Source organism: Rhamphochromis sp. 'chilingali' (assembly GCF_963969265.1).
Source record: "Rhamphochromis sp. 'chilingali' genome assembly, chromosome: 16".
NCBI classification, from domain to species: domain Eukaryota; kingdom Metazoa; phylum Chordata; class Actinopteri; order Cichliformes; family Cichlidae; genus Rhamphochromis; species Rhamphochromis sp. 'chilingali'.
Window position 1 is genome coordinate 10,191,943 of NC_137943.1, and position 22,045 is coordinate 10,213,987.

Consider the following 22,045-nt stretch of genomic DNA (forward strand, 5'->3'; position numbering starts at 1 on the left):
ATTAATAAGTCAAGTAAACCTATTGAGTTGGTGAACAGATAAACCAGCCTATGGAAAGAGCTCTTTTGAAACCACTTGAACAAGAATGTCCCCTGAAGTGAACCCTAAATGTTCCCATTTAGTGACTGTTGGTTGTGTAATATTGTTCTGCCAAGCATCGTGACTCATCGGCTTTTATTGCTGTTTAATTTTAAGATTGTAATGCCATTTTTTTTTTATTAGCGGCTGCTTTTTTACATGTCCATAAACATGTTTCCATGTCCAGCTGGGTTTGACCCGTGTTCCTGGTTCATATTTCATGCTTTATAAAAGTTTTTAAAGACATGGGTGTGAAGGCCATTGTGGTGGGTGAGCACAACATGTGAGCCTATTTTCAGATCCGAGACTACAGGCTGCTCGGCTTTAATGTGTTGTTGTGGATACAACAACTGGCTATTTCTTCAAATGCATCCCCATCATTTTACATCCCTGCAACCCCCTCCTCTGGGATGGTTTTCCTTAAAAGGATGCTGCTCTCCATCTTTACCAGTGATTACAGGGTGGAGGGACTGGTGTCTTTGTTGAGGAGAGATTTTTTTTTAATTACAAAAACATACAGTTCAAGCACTTTTGTGTGGAAAGAATGTACATTTCTCTGTGTTTGAAAAAAAAAAAAAAGGTCGTGCGGGTAGGGGGCTGGTTGGGTGGCTGGAAAAAATAACTTGGAAATTTGGACCCATTCCATCCCAGTTCATCTCCTCCTCCCCTTCCTTCCCTCTATTTCTCTCTCCATCTCCGTCTGGCTTTCAGAAATGTGTTTCTCGTTGTCTGTCCCCATGCCTATAACTTTCAACACGCTCGGCTGGCATATTCTTCATGCTCGAAAACCACTCAAAACAAAACGGAAATCCATCTTTTTTATTCCCCCTCCCAACAATGATTGTATTTCACAGAGTCATACTCAAGTTTAATCAACAGCCAAATGAGAAAAACATATAAAACAAATTTCCATACGTGTAAGCACACTTGGAGAATGATTGTCACGTACAGTGCAGGAAATTAGTCCTATTTTCTTCAGGATCATTTACTATTTCCCTCAGGACACCTGGCCCCTTTCACTGTAATGATAACTTAATTATACACATAAATTATCCTTTCTGGTCTTCTGCACTCAAAGTACTTTAACATGCAGTATACAGGTCATTTTAAGTGTAGGGATTAAAAATAAAATCGCCACTCTTTCCATGTAATCAAATGTATAAACTCCAACTCATTAATGTGTTGCTCTTTCACATCTGGAAGTGAATACAGAGCCCAGATAAATCTATAACGTAGTAACAAAATATCTTTTCCAGCTACCAGCAACTATAGGAAGTTAAATGCCGTATACGTGTGTTTCCTCCAGACGTTTATGTTGGCGAGGTAGGACGAGCTGCATTAAGAGCCTGCGATGCTAACCGTGGGAATGAAATCACAGCTGCTGAAGTTCCTTTATGATGTGGCTTCTCTGCCCCATGAAGTTATATACTAATAAGAAAACATTGTGGTTTCTTAATCAGAGAGACAGCTACCATTATTTTAGTGAAAAACGTAGGCATATACTCTTAATTCACCTTCTCGGTCATACACATTAGGTGGTTAAAGGAGCAGTATGGCTTCCTATGAGCAGTCATATAGGAATATGGTAAATCCATCTATGTTTGAGTCAGCTATGATATCAAAAGGAGAACAAGCAGAATCTGTGTCTTTTATAGCAGAGAGTTCAGGTCACTGTCTGACGATTGGTAAACTCCATCTTCAAGCTGGGCTCAATGTAGATGGAGTCAAGTTTGCCGTGGCCTACATAGCTGCCCCTTGACCAGCCTGGCTTATGCATTCTTCTCAATCTATGGGCCTGATCATCATGCGGACAGACTTCATTGAGTAGAAACCTCCGCCATAGTCGGCCCAGAAGATACCATCTTGGTATTTGCTACGGTAGACACCTCCGTTGTACCAGACACCGTTGAGATTGGTTTGGCCACATCCGTTGTACCACCAGCCTCCTTTATGGAAATGGGCACAATTACCTGCAAATGGGAAACAGAAGAATTGGTTATCATATTGGTTATTCTTCTCAGTGAGGTAATTGGCACTGCCCTAGAAAACATTACTATAATTTTAAAAAAACTATAAGTTTTTTTCCCTTTTTGTTCTGTTTTTGTCCTTTTGTTATCTTGAGATTAGCATTCTGTGTTGTGTATACACATATAACATAACATTGTATTGTATTTTGTTATCTTTTACGTCTGCCAATAATGATGGACAGAAAAAGTATTTCTAGCGATGGAACCCAGTCTTTATTTTTTCTATCAAGTGAGAAAAATTGACTGTGATAGTAAAGCTTTTCTGAAAGCGACAAATGGAGGACACCACGTGCTCATACAGCAGCCATGCCTTAAATCATACATTGCTTTCTAGTCTATTTTACAGTAATTATAACCATATTTATGAAATGAGCATCTTGCTGTGATATATTTTGAAACAAAGTATTGAGACTATAAATTAAATTAGGTGAAAATGTTTACTGAGGTAACTTTGTAAACTTGTAATCAGCTGCACTGCACCCAATTAGAAAGACTGCAAGTGTAAAGTACAGTTTTTTAGACCCATCCCATCTTTTACATATACCACTGATATGAACAAACTTGGCCTCGTGTCACAGTATGTTCCCTTTTGAATCTGTTAGTCGATTCTGATATGTTTTGACCAATCAAGAAGGACCACTTAGACTGCAGATTCCAATAATTTAATGGTCTCAATTATTCAAAGAGAAAATGTATATTTCAACACTTCAGAGAAGACTATGTGTGACAATCTCACAGTATTGTTTACCTGAGAAAGCATCTTTGTCTCGATCCAGAGTAGTGAACTGTTTGCCGTTGTGGCTGCTCAGAGAATCCCCAGCATTGCCCTGGTAGGTGCCCAGCCTCAGGCGGTAGCCTTCGCTCTCTGGCTCCAAGTGGAAGCTGCTGTACTGAGCGTAAACCTTCTTGCCCATCCAGTCCTCCAGCTCCACTAGCAGCTTGTAGTCCCCCTGCCTTCCGAGGCCGTAGATGCCTTCTAGGCCGAGCCAGTACTCTCCGTCTATGTTGCCAAAGCCGCTCTGAGTCAAAGGAAGATTAAAAGGAAAGTTACAAAAAAGATCACAGAAAACAATGTACACTGTATGTTCTGCGGTTACCCGTGGAGTTTAGAAACATGAGGATTATTTAGGAAAATAAAAAGGAGTTGTGGGCGATGATGAGTGACTGTCAGGGGAACAAATAAGAAAGGTCTTTCTCATGACATGATTCTGCAGAAAAGTGAAAATTAAAAAGGAAAAAAAAAATACATTGAGATATACGGATACCATCCTGCATTTGAAATTCCTGAGGAAGACATGCTGTAGAGTTTATGCTGGAAAAGCCATCTGTCTTCAAAATTCTCCTTCATTGCAGGCTGAGGGTCGCAGATGCCAACAGACTTAATAAACTGATCCGTAAGGCCAGCAATGTTGTGGGGATGGAGCTGGACTCCCTCAAGGTGGTGTCGGAGAGGCGGATGCTGTCCAAGATAAAGATAATGTTGGATAACACCTCCCACCCACTCCATGACATGTTGGTCAGTCACAGGAGCTCGTTCAGTGAGAGACTGAGATTACCGAAAAGCACCACTGAACGACACAGGAAATCATTCCTGCCTGTGGCCATCTCCCTGTACAACGCATCCACTTAACACACTGTTTGCTGCTACAGCTACACATGTTTCTTTTCCAACTATTTATTTATAAGTGACTTATGTATGTATGTATGTATATATATGTATATATTGTACTATTCTTAGTTAGCGTATTGTCTGTCTTGTCTTAATGTTGGTTTAAAATGGAGCACTGTAACAAAAAATAATTTCCCCCAGGGATCAATAAAGTATTCTGATTCTGATTCTGATTGCTCCTACCCCACAGCAACGATCTCTTGGATCATTGCTGAAGGAAAAAATGTCCATCCCGGTTTTCCCTCCAAGGCACGAGCGATAAGCAGAGTTCTGTCCTTTCCTTCTAAGATTCCTAATTATTTAAAGTAACACTCAGGTATGCCATTCAGCTGGGTTAGTTACGACGTCGGGAGCAGCTTGGGAGAACAAGGAAACACAGACTGCTTCAGGTTGTCTTCCCAATCGACTCAAAGGTTTATTTAGTACATAACAGCTTATATAGAGGAAAAAAAGGTTCGTGTGTCAGCAAGTTCTCAGTTCAAACCGGTACAGACCAAATAAGGAAACGTCTTCCTGCCTTGTGAGCAAAGAAGTATCCTGTGTGTAGTTTATCAGTTCAGCTACAATTTATAATCATCCCAGCAAAATACACAGAATACAGAGTTCTTTCATTAGTGAATTCTGAAACAAACCACCTGGCCTTTAACGAGCCTTTTTCTAAGAGATAAAGAAGGGAGGATGGGAGTAAGGAAGTGGTCTCGTCTCTGTGGTGTTTTCGACCTTGGGGTACCAGCCTGTGAGTCTTACACATTAATTCTTGGGTCAGAGAGAAAGAGAAAAACAACTAGTAGATGGGCCTTATTGAGTAACTCTTTTCTGTATAATATCACAATAAAACAATATCCTGTAAATGCTACCATGGTATCAAAATATCACAACAATTGCTAATAGTGAAACTGGCCTGGCCACTTGTGTTGAAAAACCACCAGCCATCTATGTCTGGCTACATGCCGCCAGAACACTTCACTTGGTAAAAGAGGTTGAGGTTTGTGATTGCGGATTAGTTCGGGGAGCCAGCAAATGATGAATGATGTAGGCTTTGAGTTTGAGGCCTCCTCTGTGGTGTGTGTATGTGTGTGTGGCTTTGTGGGAGAGTACAGAGGTAAATCAGTGTTGGAAATTGCAATTTAGACTCCAGCCTTGACCTGGTTGAATGGAACTCCGGATTGCAGAGGCTGCCAGCAATGATGTACTCAATCTCAGTCTCACTGTGCTTTGATGTGGTGTAGTACTAACCATCCACCCAGGAAGGTGCTGTAGTAGAAGCAGTTTGGAAAGAATTTGGCTCCAGCTGAGCTGTGGAACATACCTTCCTAGTGGGACAGCTAATGTTTCATAATGGGAAAATAAAAAAGGATCTCCAACAAATGGTGCTGCTGACATATCTTACAGTAAGTGAATACATGAAGATTCAGGCTCAGGGAATTGTTTCAAACACCCCAGTGGTTCCTCTAGATGGAACGTATAACAGCACATTGTTATCTCTGGATAGGCCAAGTATTTATTTGACAGCACTTTTAAAAGAAGAAAAGAGGGGGAAAGAGATGGGGCAGAGGAAGTGCAATTGTCATCACCTTGTAGTTTTCCCAGTTCCTGAAGAAGTTAACTGAACCATCCCTTCTGCTCTGGATGACAGTCCAGCCGCCGTTGTCTATGTCCTGTTCACACCAGGCCTGCACTGGCCTCTCAGCTTCATCTGGTCTGATTAGGTACATGCCACTAGTGCTGTAGCCAGCCTCCTGTGCTGCAAGACAGTCTCTGAATGGGCCTGAGGGAAAAGAGAATAAGAGAAGATACAGTTGATAAAAGTAAGAGAGAACTAAAAAATCTAGCTCTATCAAGAAAGTAGAGAGCTGAACAAACATTCTACATTTTTGTAGGAAAAAATAATCAGATTTACTAAAAATACATTTGTATATGCTTATAAAAATCAAAGACCTGAGACAAAAATCTGAAGGTGAGGTTTGTTAGGCTTTTTGAATTGTTAAGGAAACGGATGCTAGGCTAGTTAGCTTTTACCAGTACTGTTTACTATTAGATTCAGCCAGTAACTTATTTATGCTACATAAGAAACTGAATTGGACTTTAGAGCATTCAGTTCTTTTTTTCAATGCACAAAATTAGTAATAAACAAAACAAAACCCAAAAGAAATCAAATATGCTTCAGCTTAGATTAACAAACTATCCTCAAGTTAGCCTAACCTAGCTAAGATGTAGTTAGCGTGGACTACTTTTTATATAGACCAAAAGTAGCACTACCTTAATCCGTGCTATCAGTAAAAACTGTTCTGTTGAGTTTATGAATACTGAATACAACATGATGCTAATTTTGTAAGTATGGCCCTGTTTGATATTGACAAGATTGCAAAGTGTAAATGCTCAGCTTGAGGCTTTAAAAAGACTTCACAAATCACTGGGTAACATTGCAGGCTTCTTTCTTTTTTTATCCTGTTTTGTAGGTAAGTGGTTTCAAATGTTACATTTTCACAAAGCACACTTCTTTAGAGAACAAAAGGTCAATTTTGACCAAACCTATCATCCGACCGCAATTGGGTTTCATAGGGCAGATTAAATTAGAGCACTGAGACAACGAGTTTACATTACAAGGAACGAAATGTCTGACAGAAAATGAAATATGCGGGAAAAAACAGTAAACACGAAAAAAAAGTCACACAAGCACACAGAGTAATATAAAACACATGTATTGTAGGTCTGCAAAGTTAAATACAGAGCAGTAGAAGAAAATTGGCCTATTAAGTCACTTTAATAAGAAATAACTTTCCCTCATTTGAAGTAATAAAAAAGTAGATATCTTATTAACCTTTCTTTAATAATGTCTGCCCTTTCGCAAGCTAATTTAACATTGTAAATTTTTTCATTGTTGGCAGGTGTAGAAGTGAGTTTACAGAAAGGATGAGGAAGTCGCTCACATTATGATAATAAGGTAAAGGTATAGTCCATTCACTTATATAACAGAATTACCTCTACTTTGTGGTTTGGACGGCGCCTGTAATGCCAGCCTGAGTTTTGTCTGCACTTCACATGCAGTTGCAGTTTTATGAAGGATCTTTTGCACACAGCTGCACTGAAGTTCAACACACTCTATTATTCTTGGGTGAAGGTAATTGAACTATCTGAGGGAGATCTGTTGATGAGCAAAATCTCACTGCTTAGGACTTTCTTTGTTCTACTTTAGGTTGCATGCCTCTATTCAGACATTAGCGCATTTTTATTTCCATCCTGGTTTGTGTTCCTTCTGTTGAGGTGCGAGCTGAATTTACAAAATCTTTAACCTTTAGAAGTTGGGACACTGGCCCACCTGCAGCTGTGTTCAAAATTTTGGATTATTATTTTGCTGCTCTACATTTTACCATGACTTTGTTGGATATTTGGGACTGAAGCAGGGATTAAATGAATGGATTTGTGGATGGATGAGTAACTCTCTAACCTTCTGCGCTGAAGTTTCTCTGTGGAGGTTTCTGGGCTTCCAGGGTACCGCTTGTGGGTGACGGACCGGAACGAGAGCCTCGTTCCCGTGCAAACCTCTGGATTTCGTTGGTGAAACGTGGCACATTGACTGGAATGTTCTCAGGCACCACCTGCACCAGTGGAGGTCCAAGAGGTGGATGCTCATGCCTACGACTATACACCTGCATACAGCGCTCTTCCAGTGCTCCTATAACCACTGACTGGTTATTCACTATTGCTGACAGGGCTGCATATTTGGCCTCCAGTTCCCTGTAGCGGGATGCCAGGCGCAGCGACTCGGTGGTGGCGTTGAGGATGCGTGTCTCCAGCTGAGCCAGCTCCAGCGAGTTGTCCCTCTTCCTGATGATCTCATGAAGCAGCTGCATGTAGAGCTGGGTCACTCGGGAGTTCATGTTTCTGCTCTCTTTCCTCAACAGCTTCATCTCATTCACCAAGTTGCCATCGACGTCCACCACCAGCTTCAAAGTTTCCATCTCCCGACGCTGCTTAGACAGCAGGTCGCGCACCGAGGCCACATCCAGGCGTGTCACTCGATCCTTGTCGGTTGAATAACCACGGGTGGCACAGATGGGGCCTGTGATCTTCTGCTCGGGGACCAGGAAGGTGTAAGAGCACTTTTTGTTTTCTCCATTGGCCTCTGGGGCCCTTCTCATCCGGGAGAGGATGGGGTTCTTGGTAAAGGCTTGACTGTTGCTCCAGAGGGACAGACCAAGCAGAATAAATACGGTCCACATTCCAGGTCCCATGGTGTTTCCTCTATGCATTATCAAAAAAACATACAGATCTATGAAAAGGAAAGAGAAACGCATTGCATACATAAGGAATTAGGTTGGTGTTATTCTAGAGTTTTCCATGACCTGCAGCTCCTTGCGAATTCCCTGCCACAGATCTGGACATCAGTGGGTGCCTGCTTCTAAAAGGACTTTGGTAGCATCAAAATAAACTGACTCCACTAGAGTTGGTTCAGATATTTATCTTTATCACTCATCTCTTTCCATTTGATCATCTTTCTAACAGGCAGACTACAAGAAAACTAAAGTTTTGCAAAGGCTCTCTTTTTTCCTTTGAATCTGTTTAATCCACTGCGGCTGCAAAACTTAGTCAAAAAGCACCAATAACTAAATAGTTTTTACAAAAGTGAAAATTGAGATACACCTGTTTTCACGTACTAAGCTGTTTGTTCATCAGCAGGAATCTGTGTATTTAAAATCTCCTATTCTAAATACATTCCCCTCGTGGGTTCTCTTTCTTACCACATTTGTATGTCTGGGCGGGTGTGAACAAGTGCTGAGATCTGTTTTTAATATTTCAGTAGACCTCATGGCTCAGACCTTCTGCAAATCTCCCCTATAGTCTTTCACCATACCAGCACCAGCTTATGTGGATAAAACAGAGGAATCTGACAAAAGATTTAACTCCAAGTAAAAAAATTAAATTAAATTAAAATATACTTGAGAGAAAACTGCGTTACTGTGGTCATGGAGGATGCTGAATGTGCTATCTTATAGGGAAGCATCCAGTGGCAGTCTGTGTTTCATGAGGTGCAGACATTTTTAGTCCGGTAATGAGCAAAGAAAGCAGCAGGTGGTAGTCATTGGGCTTCTCTGACTCACTTTAACTTCTGCCTGGCTGCTAGAAAGCAGATACATTTGAGTTTTGGTGACAAATAAAATAAATTGGCGTGTTTGATGAAGAGCAGCGTTTAAAAAAAAGGGGGGGGGGAGGGGAGATTCCTGGGTTATGAGTAATGTTTTCTGGAGTCTATTTTTGGGAAGAAAGCTGGTGTTTTGATCTTATTGGTTTTGACAGCGCAACGAAAAGAAGCAGGGGTGGGCGCATGCTAAGTGAAAGATCCCTCCTTCTCATATTCAGTAACATGGCTTGGCTCTGGAAGTGGAGCAATAACGGCGAGCCAGCGTCAGGCTGACTTTGGCAGTCAAGCCAAATCCAACCAGAAGGCAGTCTGGTGGATGAGTTGAAGCTGAACCTTCAGCTGACACTTCTGACAGGCGCATGATATGAACTGCATCACGCTGATGCTCTGAAACACATCTGCTGAGGATTTTTACAGATGCCCACGAAGGCAGAAATTAATGATCGCGAGGCAGAGACAGCAGGGGCATTGAATCATTTCTGTGGCCTTAACTTGATGTTTAGTTGCATTGAAGAGCCCTGACCACAGTAAACGGGACCGATCCCAGAGCATTACCTAAGCTCAGAATGCAGAATAGTACCCTTTTATCATCCTTGCAGGGAAAAAAACATGCTCGCCTCAAGGGAAAGTTTTTTGTGTTCTCATGAAGCACAAAGACTCATTGATAGAAGTAAAGCTTTGGCTTGTTTTAGCTTTTACATATGGAACTAGCTTCTGTTTATTTGGCATAGATCACAAACCATATGATGGGAAAGGAAAAGGTGCTTTAATGAAAGTGGCCCATGTGTCGGGCTTCAAAAACACCTTGGCACAGGCAGTCAGTTATTATTACTCAGAGAGTGCATTTTTCCTGTCTTTCTGTAGTCACCGGTCATCCCTCCCTTCAATAGCTAAGGCTCAGCAATTGGCCCATCTGTATGTCTCCAACGCCACAATATGAATCTCACAGGCTCTGGTCTGACAGGAGTGACAGTGTTTACATAGAGGCTCCTCAGCCGCAGCTGTGAATCTCATCTGCAGTTATTACCACCAGGTTTCTCTCTGTCATTCATTTTTCCCTCCCTCTTTTTTTCACTTATTAAAAGGGTATTTTCACCTCTACGTTCCTTGGTCAGAGCCAGACCTGACCAGATCCAGCCACCTCATCTATATTAATATAGTCCTTTGCAACCAGACAGGTCAAACTTTGCGGTGGCTGGTTTTCCCCAGTGGAGAAGGGATCTAGGAGGACTCTGCCAAATGGCCCACTAACTCTAAGTGGCACCACTGTGTGCTGGTAAGCTCCTCGATTAAAGGATTTTCTTTTATATATCTGCGAACACAGCGTACGAGTCCCTACGGTCCCATCAAACTGGTTATACCAACATACAGAATATATTATTGCAAATCACATATCCCTCCTTTTTATCCCACTCAAACTTTGTTGTGGCTTTTGCTCGGAGCCAGCAGATTTCTTTCAGGATTAGACCACAAGTTATTCTGACGGTGCCACTGATTAAGTCTGTCTGCTAAAGAGACAACATTAAACATGAACATTAAACATGGTGAATGGGGCCAAGTGGTTCACATCAGACATATTTCCTTTAGGAGATTAACAGTCCTTCCACGGATCCTTCTAAAGCCATCAGAAGAAGGTTTATACTCAGTACATTGCATTTAGATCTGTGTTTTGCATTCATCAAAGATCTACAGATTCAATAATGCGCATATAGTTCAAAAATATACATACTGTCACATCAGTTTCTGAAACTTCACATGCCACTCTGAGCTCTTAAAACAGGCAAAAGTCTAACCTGTGTCAGTGAGATCAATCAGTGGTCCAAGAGCTGCAGGTAGAACCCAGCTCGGTGTCTCACGCGTGCCTCCTCTGCTGGTTCTCCATTCCCATCTCCTCACTCCCAGTCTCCCTCTGACTTTGTTCTCATTGAGATTAACGGCCTGCACACTATGCTATGGCACCAGCAGAAACTGTCAACTGGAAGAGGACACTGGAGGGTGGTCCATATACAGAACGAGAGGGGCTGATGGTGTGATTTTTTTTTCCTCCTGTAGTCTGAGTGGAGGCTTTGGCCCTGCCTTCCTCCTCTGATGTCAGTTTGGGTAAAAGACTCCTCCTAATATAAAGTTTCACCACAAAGTGATGAATGCACTTGGCTGTGAGTCAGTTACTGGTGAAGGCACATGCAAAAAACAATCTTTCTGCCATCTTTTAAATCCTAACAAGATCTGGTTTGCAGGGTTAGTCAGTCTCCTACACACGCAATATGCCAGTCAGGCTTGAAAGCTGATGGACTTTTTTCTTTTCTCCCTCTCACTCACATATTCATCTGTCAGTTTCATTCACCTAACTACTTCTCACAGTCTGCTTACTCCACGCAAATCTGTTTCCTATCAACTCGAATCTAATGACTGAGTGATTCTGGCGATCCAGCTCTAGCATAATAATACGAGCTCTGTTGTTTTGGATGCGAGTGCTTCTCTCGTGTTTACTCCCTATATGGGATGTGTGTTCCTCCAGAGGCAATCCAAGAGCTATTGGCAGCTGTGCTTATTTGGTATGAGGATAATATGCACAGGGCTTTTCAAACAAAAAAGAACGCCCCTCAGCTAAATGTTTTGGACCGGAGAGGAAGCACAGGCTTTGAAGCATGGGGATTCTCTGTGTGGGGAGGCATACTTCAGCATGTGGGAGGACAGTATTGTTTCTGAGCAATCAAGACAGGATTCATATTGTAGAAATGTGTCTGTGTAGAAGTGTGTGGGTGCTCGTGTGTGACGCACACATGTGTGAGGGCATATGTTTGTTTGTGCGTGATCGACATAGTGAGTCTCACTGCAGTGGGTGAAACTGAAAAATTACAGCAAACAGGAATGAAAAATCTTTATTTTTAAAAATGTTTTTGAAATCTGAAAATCTGATTTCAGTCGCCTTGAGGCGACTTTTGTTGTGATTTGGCGCTATATAAATAAAATTGAATTGAATTGAATTGAATTGAATTGAAAAGGAAAGGAAAGGAAAAAGCTTTTTTAATAAGCAAAAATGTAAATCTTTAATTTGTAAATAAATTGTTTTAGCCTTGGTAATACCAGATTTCTGAGCAAGTAAAATCATATCAATGAATAAAACTAACAAATTCTAAATTTGTTCATTATTTTGAAATAATTTTGCAGTAAGTCTGAAGACGTCAAAGTGACTTTACTACTTTTCAAAATAAAAAGAATTATTCAAATATATTATGAAAACAGACATTACTCTTTGAGCAAAATGCTCCTCATAATTTTCCCGTTTCTCTGAGTTAACATGATGTTTTACTTCAGACTCCACAGTGGTTACCAAACTTTTTCTAACACGTGCCATTTCAGAAGCTGAAAAAATGTCCTGCAGAATCAATAATTTAAGACCCATATTCCATTATTATTATCAACCTTTAACAATAAAACATGGCAAGCATAATAACATCTGCAAACTCTTTTAAACTCTAAACAAATCACCTGGTCTTCCATGCTCCACCTGAAGTGGCTCACTGCTCAAATTTCTGAAAACCAAGTATATGTAAAGTGTATATTCTGGAGGCACATAATGGAGTTTGATCCTTTGTATCTGTGGATAATTTCTGTGAAAGTTCACTTTGAACTTTGAGACTTAAGCTGTCATTGTGGTAAAAAAGATCAAATCCACCCCTCTCTGTGAGCCCCTCCTTGTGGCCGAACTACTCTACTACCACCCAGTTTCACCTTCGCAAATACCATAATTGTACCAGTTTATTCTGAATGAAGATATGAAGATGCATGAAAGCAGATAAAAACAAAAACACAATAACAAAAATCCCAGATAAACTAAAAGAATATATTTCTTAATCTGCGGAGTAAAAGAACTGACAGACTCCACAAAAATATCCATATTTTTTATCAGAATTAGTAACTGGTTTATGTGTTTGTGTGTAAGCATATGCTTTCTGGCTATGTAAATGTGGGAGGCCAAAAAGTAATAGATAGCTATTTTATATTATTTACATGTTCATATTCCTATCCAGCAAGAAACATGAGAGGCACTTTGGGTTGCCCCAAGACCGAAAGAAGGTAAGGGGGAAATACTGGTCTAGTGGAAAGTTGGAGAATACCTATGCGATGAAATCAAAGGGAGAGGGAAAAATATATTTATTTTTTGTATTTTTTAAGACCCAGTCCACAGTAATCGTAACACTTAAAGTCACCATCCAAGTCTCACTATTTAGAATCTATGCAATACCTCCAAAGACACTTCTCTAAGCTTGTAATTGATACAGCGTTTAATCCCCTACAATCACAGACACTGCGCCAAGCCCTCGGTGACGTCATGCGGCTTGACCAATCACAAGCTGGACATTGACAGTTGACACTTGTGGTTTGACGTCTGGCGAAAAACTGTAGCGACTTTAATCTAAACAGAGGAGCGGTTGATTAGCTGTCATTCGTTTAAGGGGAAGGAAATGAATAAATAATCAGAGTAACATGGTTTAAAAAGCAGGTGAACGAAGTGTTGCTGTTACTTTTTTCATTTTTCCTACGGACTTCTCACTTTCAAGCATGGTGAGTTTGACCCCATTCCCTTTCATGTAATGTCGCCAAGGTTTTATTTTCGTGCACATCGACTCTGTGACAAGCACTCGGCTGTTGTGTAGAGCCGTAGAAGCAACAGTTGTTATTGTCCACTTTGCCCTCCAGAAAGCGGTGGGGTCGAGGCGATTTAAACAGGCTTTGCTCGTGAGCGGAGACTCATCTGTGGCGGATAAAATTAGACTAAGGTTAGAGATCCGTGTCTCTGTAGATCCGCTGAGGCCTGAGGAAGACCACACAGACAACTGGAGGGTCTATGTAGGCTTAAATGCAATTAGAATAAACTGAAACCTCTTAATATGACATTTACATCACAGAATTATGACATATAATAAAACTTGCGCTGTTGTATTTTGGCCAGATCACATGGAATATTATGTAAAGTTTTCCCTCTAATTTGAGTCGAGTGAGCATATGAGCATATACTTCTTCTGTAGTGTGTGTGTGATTATTGTGATACATGGTGATGTTCTTGCAGGATGCGGAGGGCCCCCCGACGCTTTGTGACCTCTGCTTGGCTCAGGTGTGCCAGAGCTTGAGCTCTCTGTGCAGCATGCGAGCAGACGGCTCCATGAGCCTCATCTGGGCCCCGGTCTTCCCGCAGGAGACTGCTGACCAGCTTCTGAATCACATGGCAGCTAAAGGTAGGTCAGAAAATAAAACAGCTCTGCAAACATCAATTTTCTACCGCTACTGAGTGGTCGCAGTTGTTTGGCAAACTGAAGGAAAGAAAAATTATTCCAAAGAATTGAAGGTGAAATGATTTATTAGTTCGCAGTAAACAGAGGTTTCAGTTTGTCATATTGCAAGAGTAGGAAAGGTATATTCCACAAACATAAATATGACTTAACCGATGCTTCTTTTTCCTACAATATCCCTATGTTTGTTTCTTCCCATAAGAGATACTGAATGACACAACTGTTGGGATTTTCCGAAGCTGCAAAGAACTCCGTCTGCGCCGAGCCTCCATTCAGAGCTGCCCACTGTCTGCAGAAGCTTTCCGCCTGGCTCTTTGCCCTCACCGGCTCCTGGAACTAGATGCCTCCTGGGTCTCTGGTGGTCTTACTGGGGCTGACATTGTCTCAGGCTTGGCCTCCAACCCAGAATGCAGATCCAGCCTGCAGAGGTTGTCCCTCAGCGGTTTACGTCTGGACTGGGAGTCTTTAGAGGCAAATGGTGGGATCCATGTTGGCTTCAGCTCCTTGCGGGGCCTTAGAATGTTAAACCTTGCCAACACAGACCTAAATGATGCTGCCCTTGAGGATATCTGCAATCTCCCTCACCTGGAGACGCTGGATATTTCTTGCAGTGCTATCTCTAAGCTCACTGCACTTCTTGAGTGCAAAAACACCCTGAGATCCCTTATTGCCCACAGGCAGCGGCACCTGGATATGTCCCCTGCCCAGCTGCTCTTTGTCTTTAGCCAGCTTCATGCTCTCAAGCATCTGGACTTTTCAGAGGACCACTTCTCTGTAGATGACAGCGATGGAAGAGATGGAGATGAGACAGTGCGGCAGCTTCTGGAGGGGAGTCCCCAGGTCCTCCCATCACTAGTTTCTTTAGATATCTCTGGTCGGAAGAGAATCAGTGAAGCTGCAATCAGAAGCTTTGTGGAATCCAGAAGTGGACTGGTCTTTTTGGGCCTGCTAGCCACTGGGGTTAGCTCCTGTGACTTCTTTTCTACACAGAAAAGCCTAAAAGTAAGAATCTTTTACTACCCAGGGAAAGCAATGGTAGAAATACAAGCCTGATTACTGCACAAGCTTCTCATTTATTTTTGACTTGAGGCTCTGTTTGTACTCTTTCTGAATTTTCCCACTGCATTTCCTCTCTCTGTAATGCTGCTGAATGTGTGTCCAGGTAACAGGAGAGGCTGATGAGAACCAGGTGTGTGAGGCACTCAGAAGGTACAGAGACCGCGAGTGTTTCATACGAGAGGCCCTTGTCCATCTCTACAGTCTAACCACTGACACTGACAAACCACAGCCAGATGTGCTGAAGGTGTTGTGGTCTGCATTGCTTCCCGACATGTCTTTAGTAAACCTGTGGAATGATTTGTTTGATTGGGTGGTAACAGAAAATCAGTTGGCTATTTTGTTCAGTTTAGGAGAAGCAAAAACTTACCATAAGTAAGATTTTACTGTAGTATCTCCCTTTGTTCTCCATTGTATGAGATCTTTTCCCTTGTTCATTAATTTCTTTTTAAAAAACAGTACTGTCACTGAAACTAGCATTTCCTTTTTTAAACTAAGACCTTGCCAAGAGAAACAGCATATGCAGAGACCAATGCAAACATTCACACCATATCTCAAAGTACTAAAACATGATTTATTGAAATAAAGAAAAAAGTAATATAAAGAATCTTTTTTTTTCTCAAAAATCTTTGGTTCTTTGGTGTTTTAAACCACTTTCCTAATTTACAGCTTTAATGTCCTGTGAATTGTGGATATTGAAGAGAAGAGGTGGTGAGGCAGTTTAAATTACAGCTTTGATGTTAAATAGTACAGTCCAACTGTATAGATGAATTGGTTGAATAGAGCTGAGAATTGAACAAAAGAACATGCGGATTGGATATTGCTTTCATTACTTTTTCGAAAACACATGCTTGTGTAATAATGATCTACAAAATGATTCCCAAATGAGATACAGTACCACAGAGAGTACTTCTGCAAGATCCTTAAGTATAGCAAGATTAGCACAACTGCTAACACTGACCTAAAAAAAACAAAAAACAAAAATTGAATCAAAGAATTGGGTACAAAATTATATCATTAATATAAAAATTAGCTAAATGTATGTAAGCTATTTTAATTTTTTTGCTAAACCAAAGCGATAAAGAGTTGGAATGTAGGAGCTAGCTAAAAGTTTTAGTAAATATCTGTATAATAGTTTGGTGAAGTGTTACAGTTAAACTATAGGCTAATGTGGTTGAGTAAAATCAATTGGCTACATGAAATTCTTAATGCAAAGTTATGAAGTATTTAAATATGGCTAGCAGTTATATTCGTAGCATAGTGTGTAGCTAGCTATGATTAGCCGCTTGTGTTAGCTAGTCTTATTAGCTATTTATTTATAATTTTAGAGCTAGCTAAAGTTATGAATAAAAATTAATAAATAGTTTTGAAAAAAGTAACAGGTAAACTGTAGTTAAGATTATGAATTGAAAGTTTAAATTGCAATGTGAAAGTATGGATTAAAGTAACGTAAAGTTATTGGTCACTAAGTGTCAAGTGAAATGAATAGTTGTTACAATGAGTCGAACTCAGAGTAGTAGTGAATGGTTGACATTGTGAACTTATAGTGATGATGGTTAAAACAATTAGCTGATTACAGCTGAGAAATAAGCTGAAAGGGTTTATCGTTCAGTTTAAAATAAGTGCAAATGAACATAGATTGGTGCTTTTTTTTTTATTTATTTATTTTTTATAAAAGACAGTGACAGTGCTCTGAGTATATTTCAGATAAAAAATGTTGGGCACCACTAATATAATGGATATTTTGTTGTCCTATAGCTGGTGGTGAGTGGTATGCAGAGGCACCCCACCTCCTTGCACATCCACCTGGTCGCCACAGCGTGTGTGTTCAACCTGACCACTCAGGACTTGGCACAGGCCATGCCCATCAGCTTGCTCAGCTCTACTGTCACCCAACTGTTAAACACCATGAAGAATTTCCCCAACCACCAGCAGGTCAGGAGTATGCTCAGTGCCTCAAAGGCTTTCACTCAGGATGTGGCATGTACTCTACTCGCCTTTGGGTTCACTACTAATATTAGGTGTTTTAGGAGTTTAAAAACTTGGCGTCTCTACTGGGATGGAAACTTGTTTTCCACAAAAGGTTTTTGTATTAATCTTCTGGTGAGAGTGTGTGTATGTGTGTGCACGCCAAAATTTCAGACTTATGATATCAACTTTTCCTCATTTTGCCTTCCCTACCTGCTGCCAGGTCATAGCCTCCTTTCCACTAGCAATGTGTGCTTCCCAGCAAGCATGGGTCAAAGTTGAAAGATGCTGAACCCGCAAATGCTCCTGAGCTGTGCATTTGCTTTGCGCAGCAGCAAAGTGCTGTTGCGTGGTGCAAGCTATTGAAGATAATGGATGCACTGAAAAACCATTATTTCAGGTAATGGATGGATTTCAGTGCATGCCCCATCCTTTGTGAAAGCCACCATCAGATTTTAGAATCATAATATCATGTATTTGTATACCAGCAAAAGGTGGCACTCAATGGTTTTGTTCTAGCTGAGTTGCTATTCACCAGAATCCAACTTAATTCCTGACAGAATTAAGACCTAATCCTGACTGTAGTTGTAGTTGCTCTATAATACCCCATACTTCAATTCATGAAGTGTTACCGTCTCTCCAGGTGCAAAAGAACTGTCTGCTGGCCCTCTGCAGTGACTACATCCTCCAGGAGGTTCCTTTTGACAAGTTAGTTTACTTTCCGTCAGTCGTAATATGATCTTTGAGTCCATTGGTCTGGCAGTAGCCAAAATAATCAGTGCACGCATAGAGTGGCAGTGTAGTGTTTTTCCATCAGATTGGAATCCAGCTGAGTTGTGTGGGGGTTTTTTTTTTTTTTTTCTGAAATGCAACTGCCAAAAGAAATAGTTCTTCCAGATGTTAAACCAAAGCAGTGAACTTTTCACAAGGTTTTGCTGTGCATCACTGGTGTATTTTTGTAATACTGTGTTCCTTATATCCACGCTGCTATCGTGCTTCAGGTATTTAGCGGCAATGCTGGTGATTAACTGGCTGAGCAGCCACGAGGATCCGACCCTGCAGAGGATGGCTGTGGCTGTCATCTCCATTCTGGTGGCCAAGGTCAAGACTTTTCTCGCTCGCTGTGCATTAGTCTGCTGCTGGAAAATAGTGGTGGTACCTTTTAATCCTACCTGTTGAGAGCTAACCCTTTGACACTTATTTCAGCGAGCGGCTTTATGCTTTCATTTAGTCCAGTTAAATGTGGACAATTTTCTTGTGGGATAAAAGTACCCTCTTGTTTTAGACTGACATTTAGAAGAATGGATAAAACACCCTTAAAAGAAGCACTCATCCATTTGTTTTTATGTGCAGTTGTCCACAGAGGAGATGGCACAATTCAGCAAGGATATCTTTATAATGAAGGTACATTAAGGCTCTCAGGGTACCGGCTTAGCACGGGTTTATTTCTAATTCTCTCCCTGTGTTTCTCTTTCCCTCGCCGTCTTTCTCACCTGTCCATTTACAGTTACTTAATGCATACACGTCTCTACTCGATGCCCTTGTCATTCCATCGCTTAATGCACGCCTACGCCTCAATTTGCTCTTTCTCTGCTTCTCAGTCACTTCGTCTTGCTCTCCACACTTAGTTATCCTCTTTTGCTCTATGTCTAAAGCTACACATTAGTATGTTCCCGCTATGTGTACAATATTTCTCCTATATATTTATTTATTCTACAAAAAAAGTAATCTCCCATTTTCTCTCCCCCTCTGTGCTTTTCCACGGTGCCATATTTCCTCTTCTTGTTGTCTCTGTTAACAGCAGCTGCTGGCTATTGTGCAGCAGAAAGCCATGGTTGGAGTTGTCGACTCCACTCTGAAGTTTGCCCTGAGTGCTCTGTGGAACCTGACGGATGAAATGCCAGTAGCAGCGCGCAATTTCATTGAGTGCCGGGGCTTGGAGCTGTACGAGGAGGTTCTGGAGGTAAAGGAGACCAGAAAATAAAGCAATAGACACACTGATTAAAAATGAACGTCACAAAGAGAGACGTTAACATAAGAGTGTATGTTTCCTCTCATGCTGTTCCCTTTTGCTTTGCAGTCCTACTACACTGAACCTTCTATTCAGCAGAAAGTTCTTGGCCTTCTGGTGGGTAGTGTATATACTTTTAAATGAAGTCATCTGTAGGCAGCCGTAATCATACACAAAACAGTTCCTGTGTTATGCTTGCCTTTTATATTATGTTTTTGCAGTCACTGCTATAATTGGTCTCCCTGAATTGCAGAACAACATTGCTGAGGTGGAGGAGTTGCAGGCTGATCTGATGGAGGAGGACATTTTGGAGCACATTCTCAGCCTCTTGCAGGACTCTCAGGTGGATGTGGGGGTTCGCTACTTTGCAGGGGGGATACTGGCGCACCTTGCTTCCAGACCAGATGCCTGGACCCTGGAAAATGAGTTGCGCAGCACCGTACTGAAGCAGCTGGTGTGTGTGTGTGTTTTGAATGCTGCTCTTCATGTAAGATCTACCACATTTTGTGAATATGCCTTTCTGTCTCGGCAGCACGATTCCATCATGACGTGGACCCATCTTGAGAGCGAGATGGTGTCTTACAGGTGAGAGAATAGCAAAGACAGAACAGAAATATGTAAAGAGAGAATAAAACTAGTCTCAGTTTGACATCAGACATGAGCTACATGCTGAATAACACTTTATTTAAACAGTTTCCCCATTAATTAGGTTACACATGTTACATTCTCTTTAGATCACACAAAATTTGCACAGTTTTCACCAGTTTAATCAGTGGAATACAAGCCTGATCTTAAACACCATGGACAGTTCCTTTTAACAGTTTTTACCTCTCAGCCTGAAACACTTGGGGCATTAACTGGGTTAACCAGGTGGGCAGCAGTGATGATAACTCGAGAAAAGGTTCTCTGATAGCTTTGAATATCAGCAGCCTTGACCTCATGATTAAGGTAAGACTTCAAGGTCAGAGGTCAAGTTTAGTGAACACAGTAGCTTGAGAAGGAGGTCATGTAGGATCTTTTAAACCATGCCTATAGGTATATTTACTCAGGAAGGATATCATATAGGCTTCTCATATGACAGCACAGCTGCATCTACTGACAATCTCTGATACTTTTGGATTTTGCAACTTTAATATAATTCATGCATTGTTTTCTCAATGGTGCAGCTATACCAACGCCACTGTTTCAGCGTTTTAGATAAAATGACTTTTCCCCATTTGGCATTCATTAAATTTTCTTAGTGATAATAACCCTTCTGCTGTAGCTGTATGAATTTTCCAGCCAGGGCACAATTTGATAGCTGAAGTCTTAAAAGATGACCTGGTAATTATGTGTTATAAAACTTGTCTTTCCACTAGAATTCTACCACAATTGCTACAGAAAGCTCAGACATCACAAGAAAACGTCCTAAATGTGATTGAGAATCATTTTCTGCATCACCTTAGCTCACATACTCAGCTGGATTGCATCTGGGACAAACAAAAACTGGGTTATTTGATGTCCATGTTTCAGGTCGTTCCATCCTTTTTGCCCTCTGCTTCAAACTTGTCAGCCCGCAGGCGTGCAGCTGTGGGCAGTCTGGGCCATACATCTGGTCTGCACTCAAAACAGTAAGACACACACACACAAACACAGCTGTGGGGATCCAAGGGCGGTTACACTATCGGCGTGATGGGTTGATCTGAAACAATTGTTTTATTCATGCAAAAATATGATCATATTTTATAGGCCGTTTGGTTTATTAATAGTCTTGAGCTCTATCCCTCTTTCATCTTTTTATCGCTTCTCCTCTCCTCAATCCATCCAGCTTCACACTACAGCAGCATGCTGGAGAAGGAAGGCCTGACTGAACTTCTGAAAGCTTTGGCTGCACATCCCAGCACACACAGTGACATTAAAGGACTATCAGACAGCGTCTTGAGCATGGTTGAGCAACATCAGATTCATGCGGGAGCGTTCAACAATCAGACGGCACCTCAACGCTCTTGACAGAAGTGTTAAAAAAAGAATTTTACTTGATTTGCTATCTTTGAGCTATATCTGAAATACGCTAGATATATAGTTGCAGAGAAAGCAGAGGCAGTATCAAGGTGCAGACACTTAATACTAATCATCTGGAAACATATTTAATAGAATAAACCACGTAATGCATAATATTTATTTCATATGGACAGTGTATTTGCTTGATGTAAAAAGTTATTTGTGTTATCTATTTTTTTAAACTGTTTACTTACTTTGAAACCAGAGTTGCTGTTTACAGAGCGAATGTTCTACTTTGACATGTGCACTGTTTTTAGTCTACATTGATAATGGGCTGAACAGCATAGAAGCTTAATAAAATGAACTGCAGCTAAAAATGGATTGACTTAAGGTTTTAATTTCAAAACCTGTCACTAGGGGGTGCTTTAGTACTGTATTTTTTGGACTGTTTTGCCCTTAATGTGTATTTGTGTAAATTATTTAGGCACTAAATGTACAGATTCCAGGTCATCGTGTGATAAGTGGCTAGGTACCAGCAGGCTTAACCTGCTGTTTATCTGTTTTTCTCTCCTCTTCTTATTTTTCTGTTCTCTCGCACACTGTCGCTCTCTGGCTCTCTGAATTCATTATGTTTTATGTAATACAGCCGGAAGACAGAGCTGCTTGTAGGCATCGAGAGTGTCTATTATAAATTGTTCTATTAATAATTCCTTTTGAGAAGTGAATTTAAAAAGCTCACGTGAATATTTGACTATTACCAGGCTGCTCAACTTTTTAAGTGTCAATTTGCTTCGATTCACCTGTTTAAAAAAGAAAATC

At 41.0% G+C, this 22,045-nt stretch overlaps 2 protein-coding genes across 3 annotated transcripts; one reads left to right on the forward strand and one right to left on the reverse strand.

Annotated features, from left to right (window-relative positions):
- Positions 1–914: 914 nt before the first annotated feature.
- Positions 915–10,917, reverse strand: angptl1b (angiopoietin-like 1b). Of its 2 annotated transcripts, none has more exons than XM_080907358.1 (5): positions 10,711–10,917; positions 7,223–8,019; positions 5,349–5,542; positions 2,854–3,124; positions 915–2,048 (listed from the first exon to the last, which is right to left on the reverse strand). In XM_080907358.1, exons 2-5 carry the CDS (start codon positions 8,007–8,009, stop codon positions 1,861–1,863), a joined length of 1,440 nt encoding a protein of 479 aa, XP_080763484.1. In that variant the 5' UTR covers positions 8,010–8,019; positions 10,711–10,917; the 3' UTR covers positions 915–1,860. The 2 variants fall into 2 exon arrangements, with proteins under 2 accessions (XP_080763484.1, XP_080763483.1); XM_080907357.1 differs by having other exon boundaries at positions 7,223–8,047.
- A 2,402-nt stretch (positions 10,918–13,319) lies between these two features.
- On the forward strand, positions 13,320–21,914 carry LOC308412784 (protein zyg-11 homolog). The gene is made up of 14 exons (XM_080907353.1): positions 13,320–13,486; positions 13,992–14,157; positions 14,414–15,213; positions 15,374–15,514; positions 17,026–17,202; positions 17,879–17,943; positions 18,237–18,336; positions 18,589–18,639; positions 19,037–19,198; positions 19,316–19,363; positions 19,500–19,700; positions 19,779–19,831; positions 20,759–20,856; positions 21,054–21,914. Exons 1-14 carry the CDS (start codon positions 13,484–13,486, stop codon positions 21,233–21,235), a joined length of 2,247 nt encoding a protein of 748 aa, XP_080763479.1. The 5' UTR covers positions 13,320–13,483; the 3' UTR covers positions 21,236–21,914.
- Positions 21,915–22,045: the final 131 nt, after the last annotated feature.

Coding starts and splice junctions, on each gene's coding strand:
- angptl1b (XM_080907357.1), bottom strand. CDS start 8,027: ATGCATAGAGGAAACACCATGGGACCTGGAATGTGGACCGTATTTATT. Junction 5,543..7,222: donor GAGAAACTTCAGCGCAGAAG/GTTAGAGAGTTA, acceptor CTTTTCCCTCAG/GCCCATTCAGAGACTGTCTT. Junction 3,125..5,348: donor GGAACTGGGAAAACTACAAG/GTGATGACAATT, acceptor CCTTTGACTCAG/AGCGGCTTTGGCAACATAGA.
- LOC308412784 (XM_080907353.1), top strand. Junction 15,214..15,373: donor CTACACAGAAAAGCCTAAAA/GTAAGAATCTTT, acceptor ATGTGTGTCCAG/GTAACAGGAGAGGCTGATGA. Junction 19,199..19,315: donor TGTACGAGGAGGTTCTGGAG/GTAAAGGAGACC, acceptor TTTGCTTTGCAG/TCCTACTACACTGAACCTTC.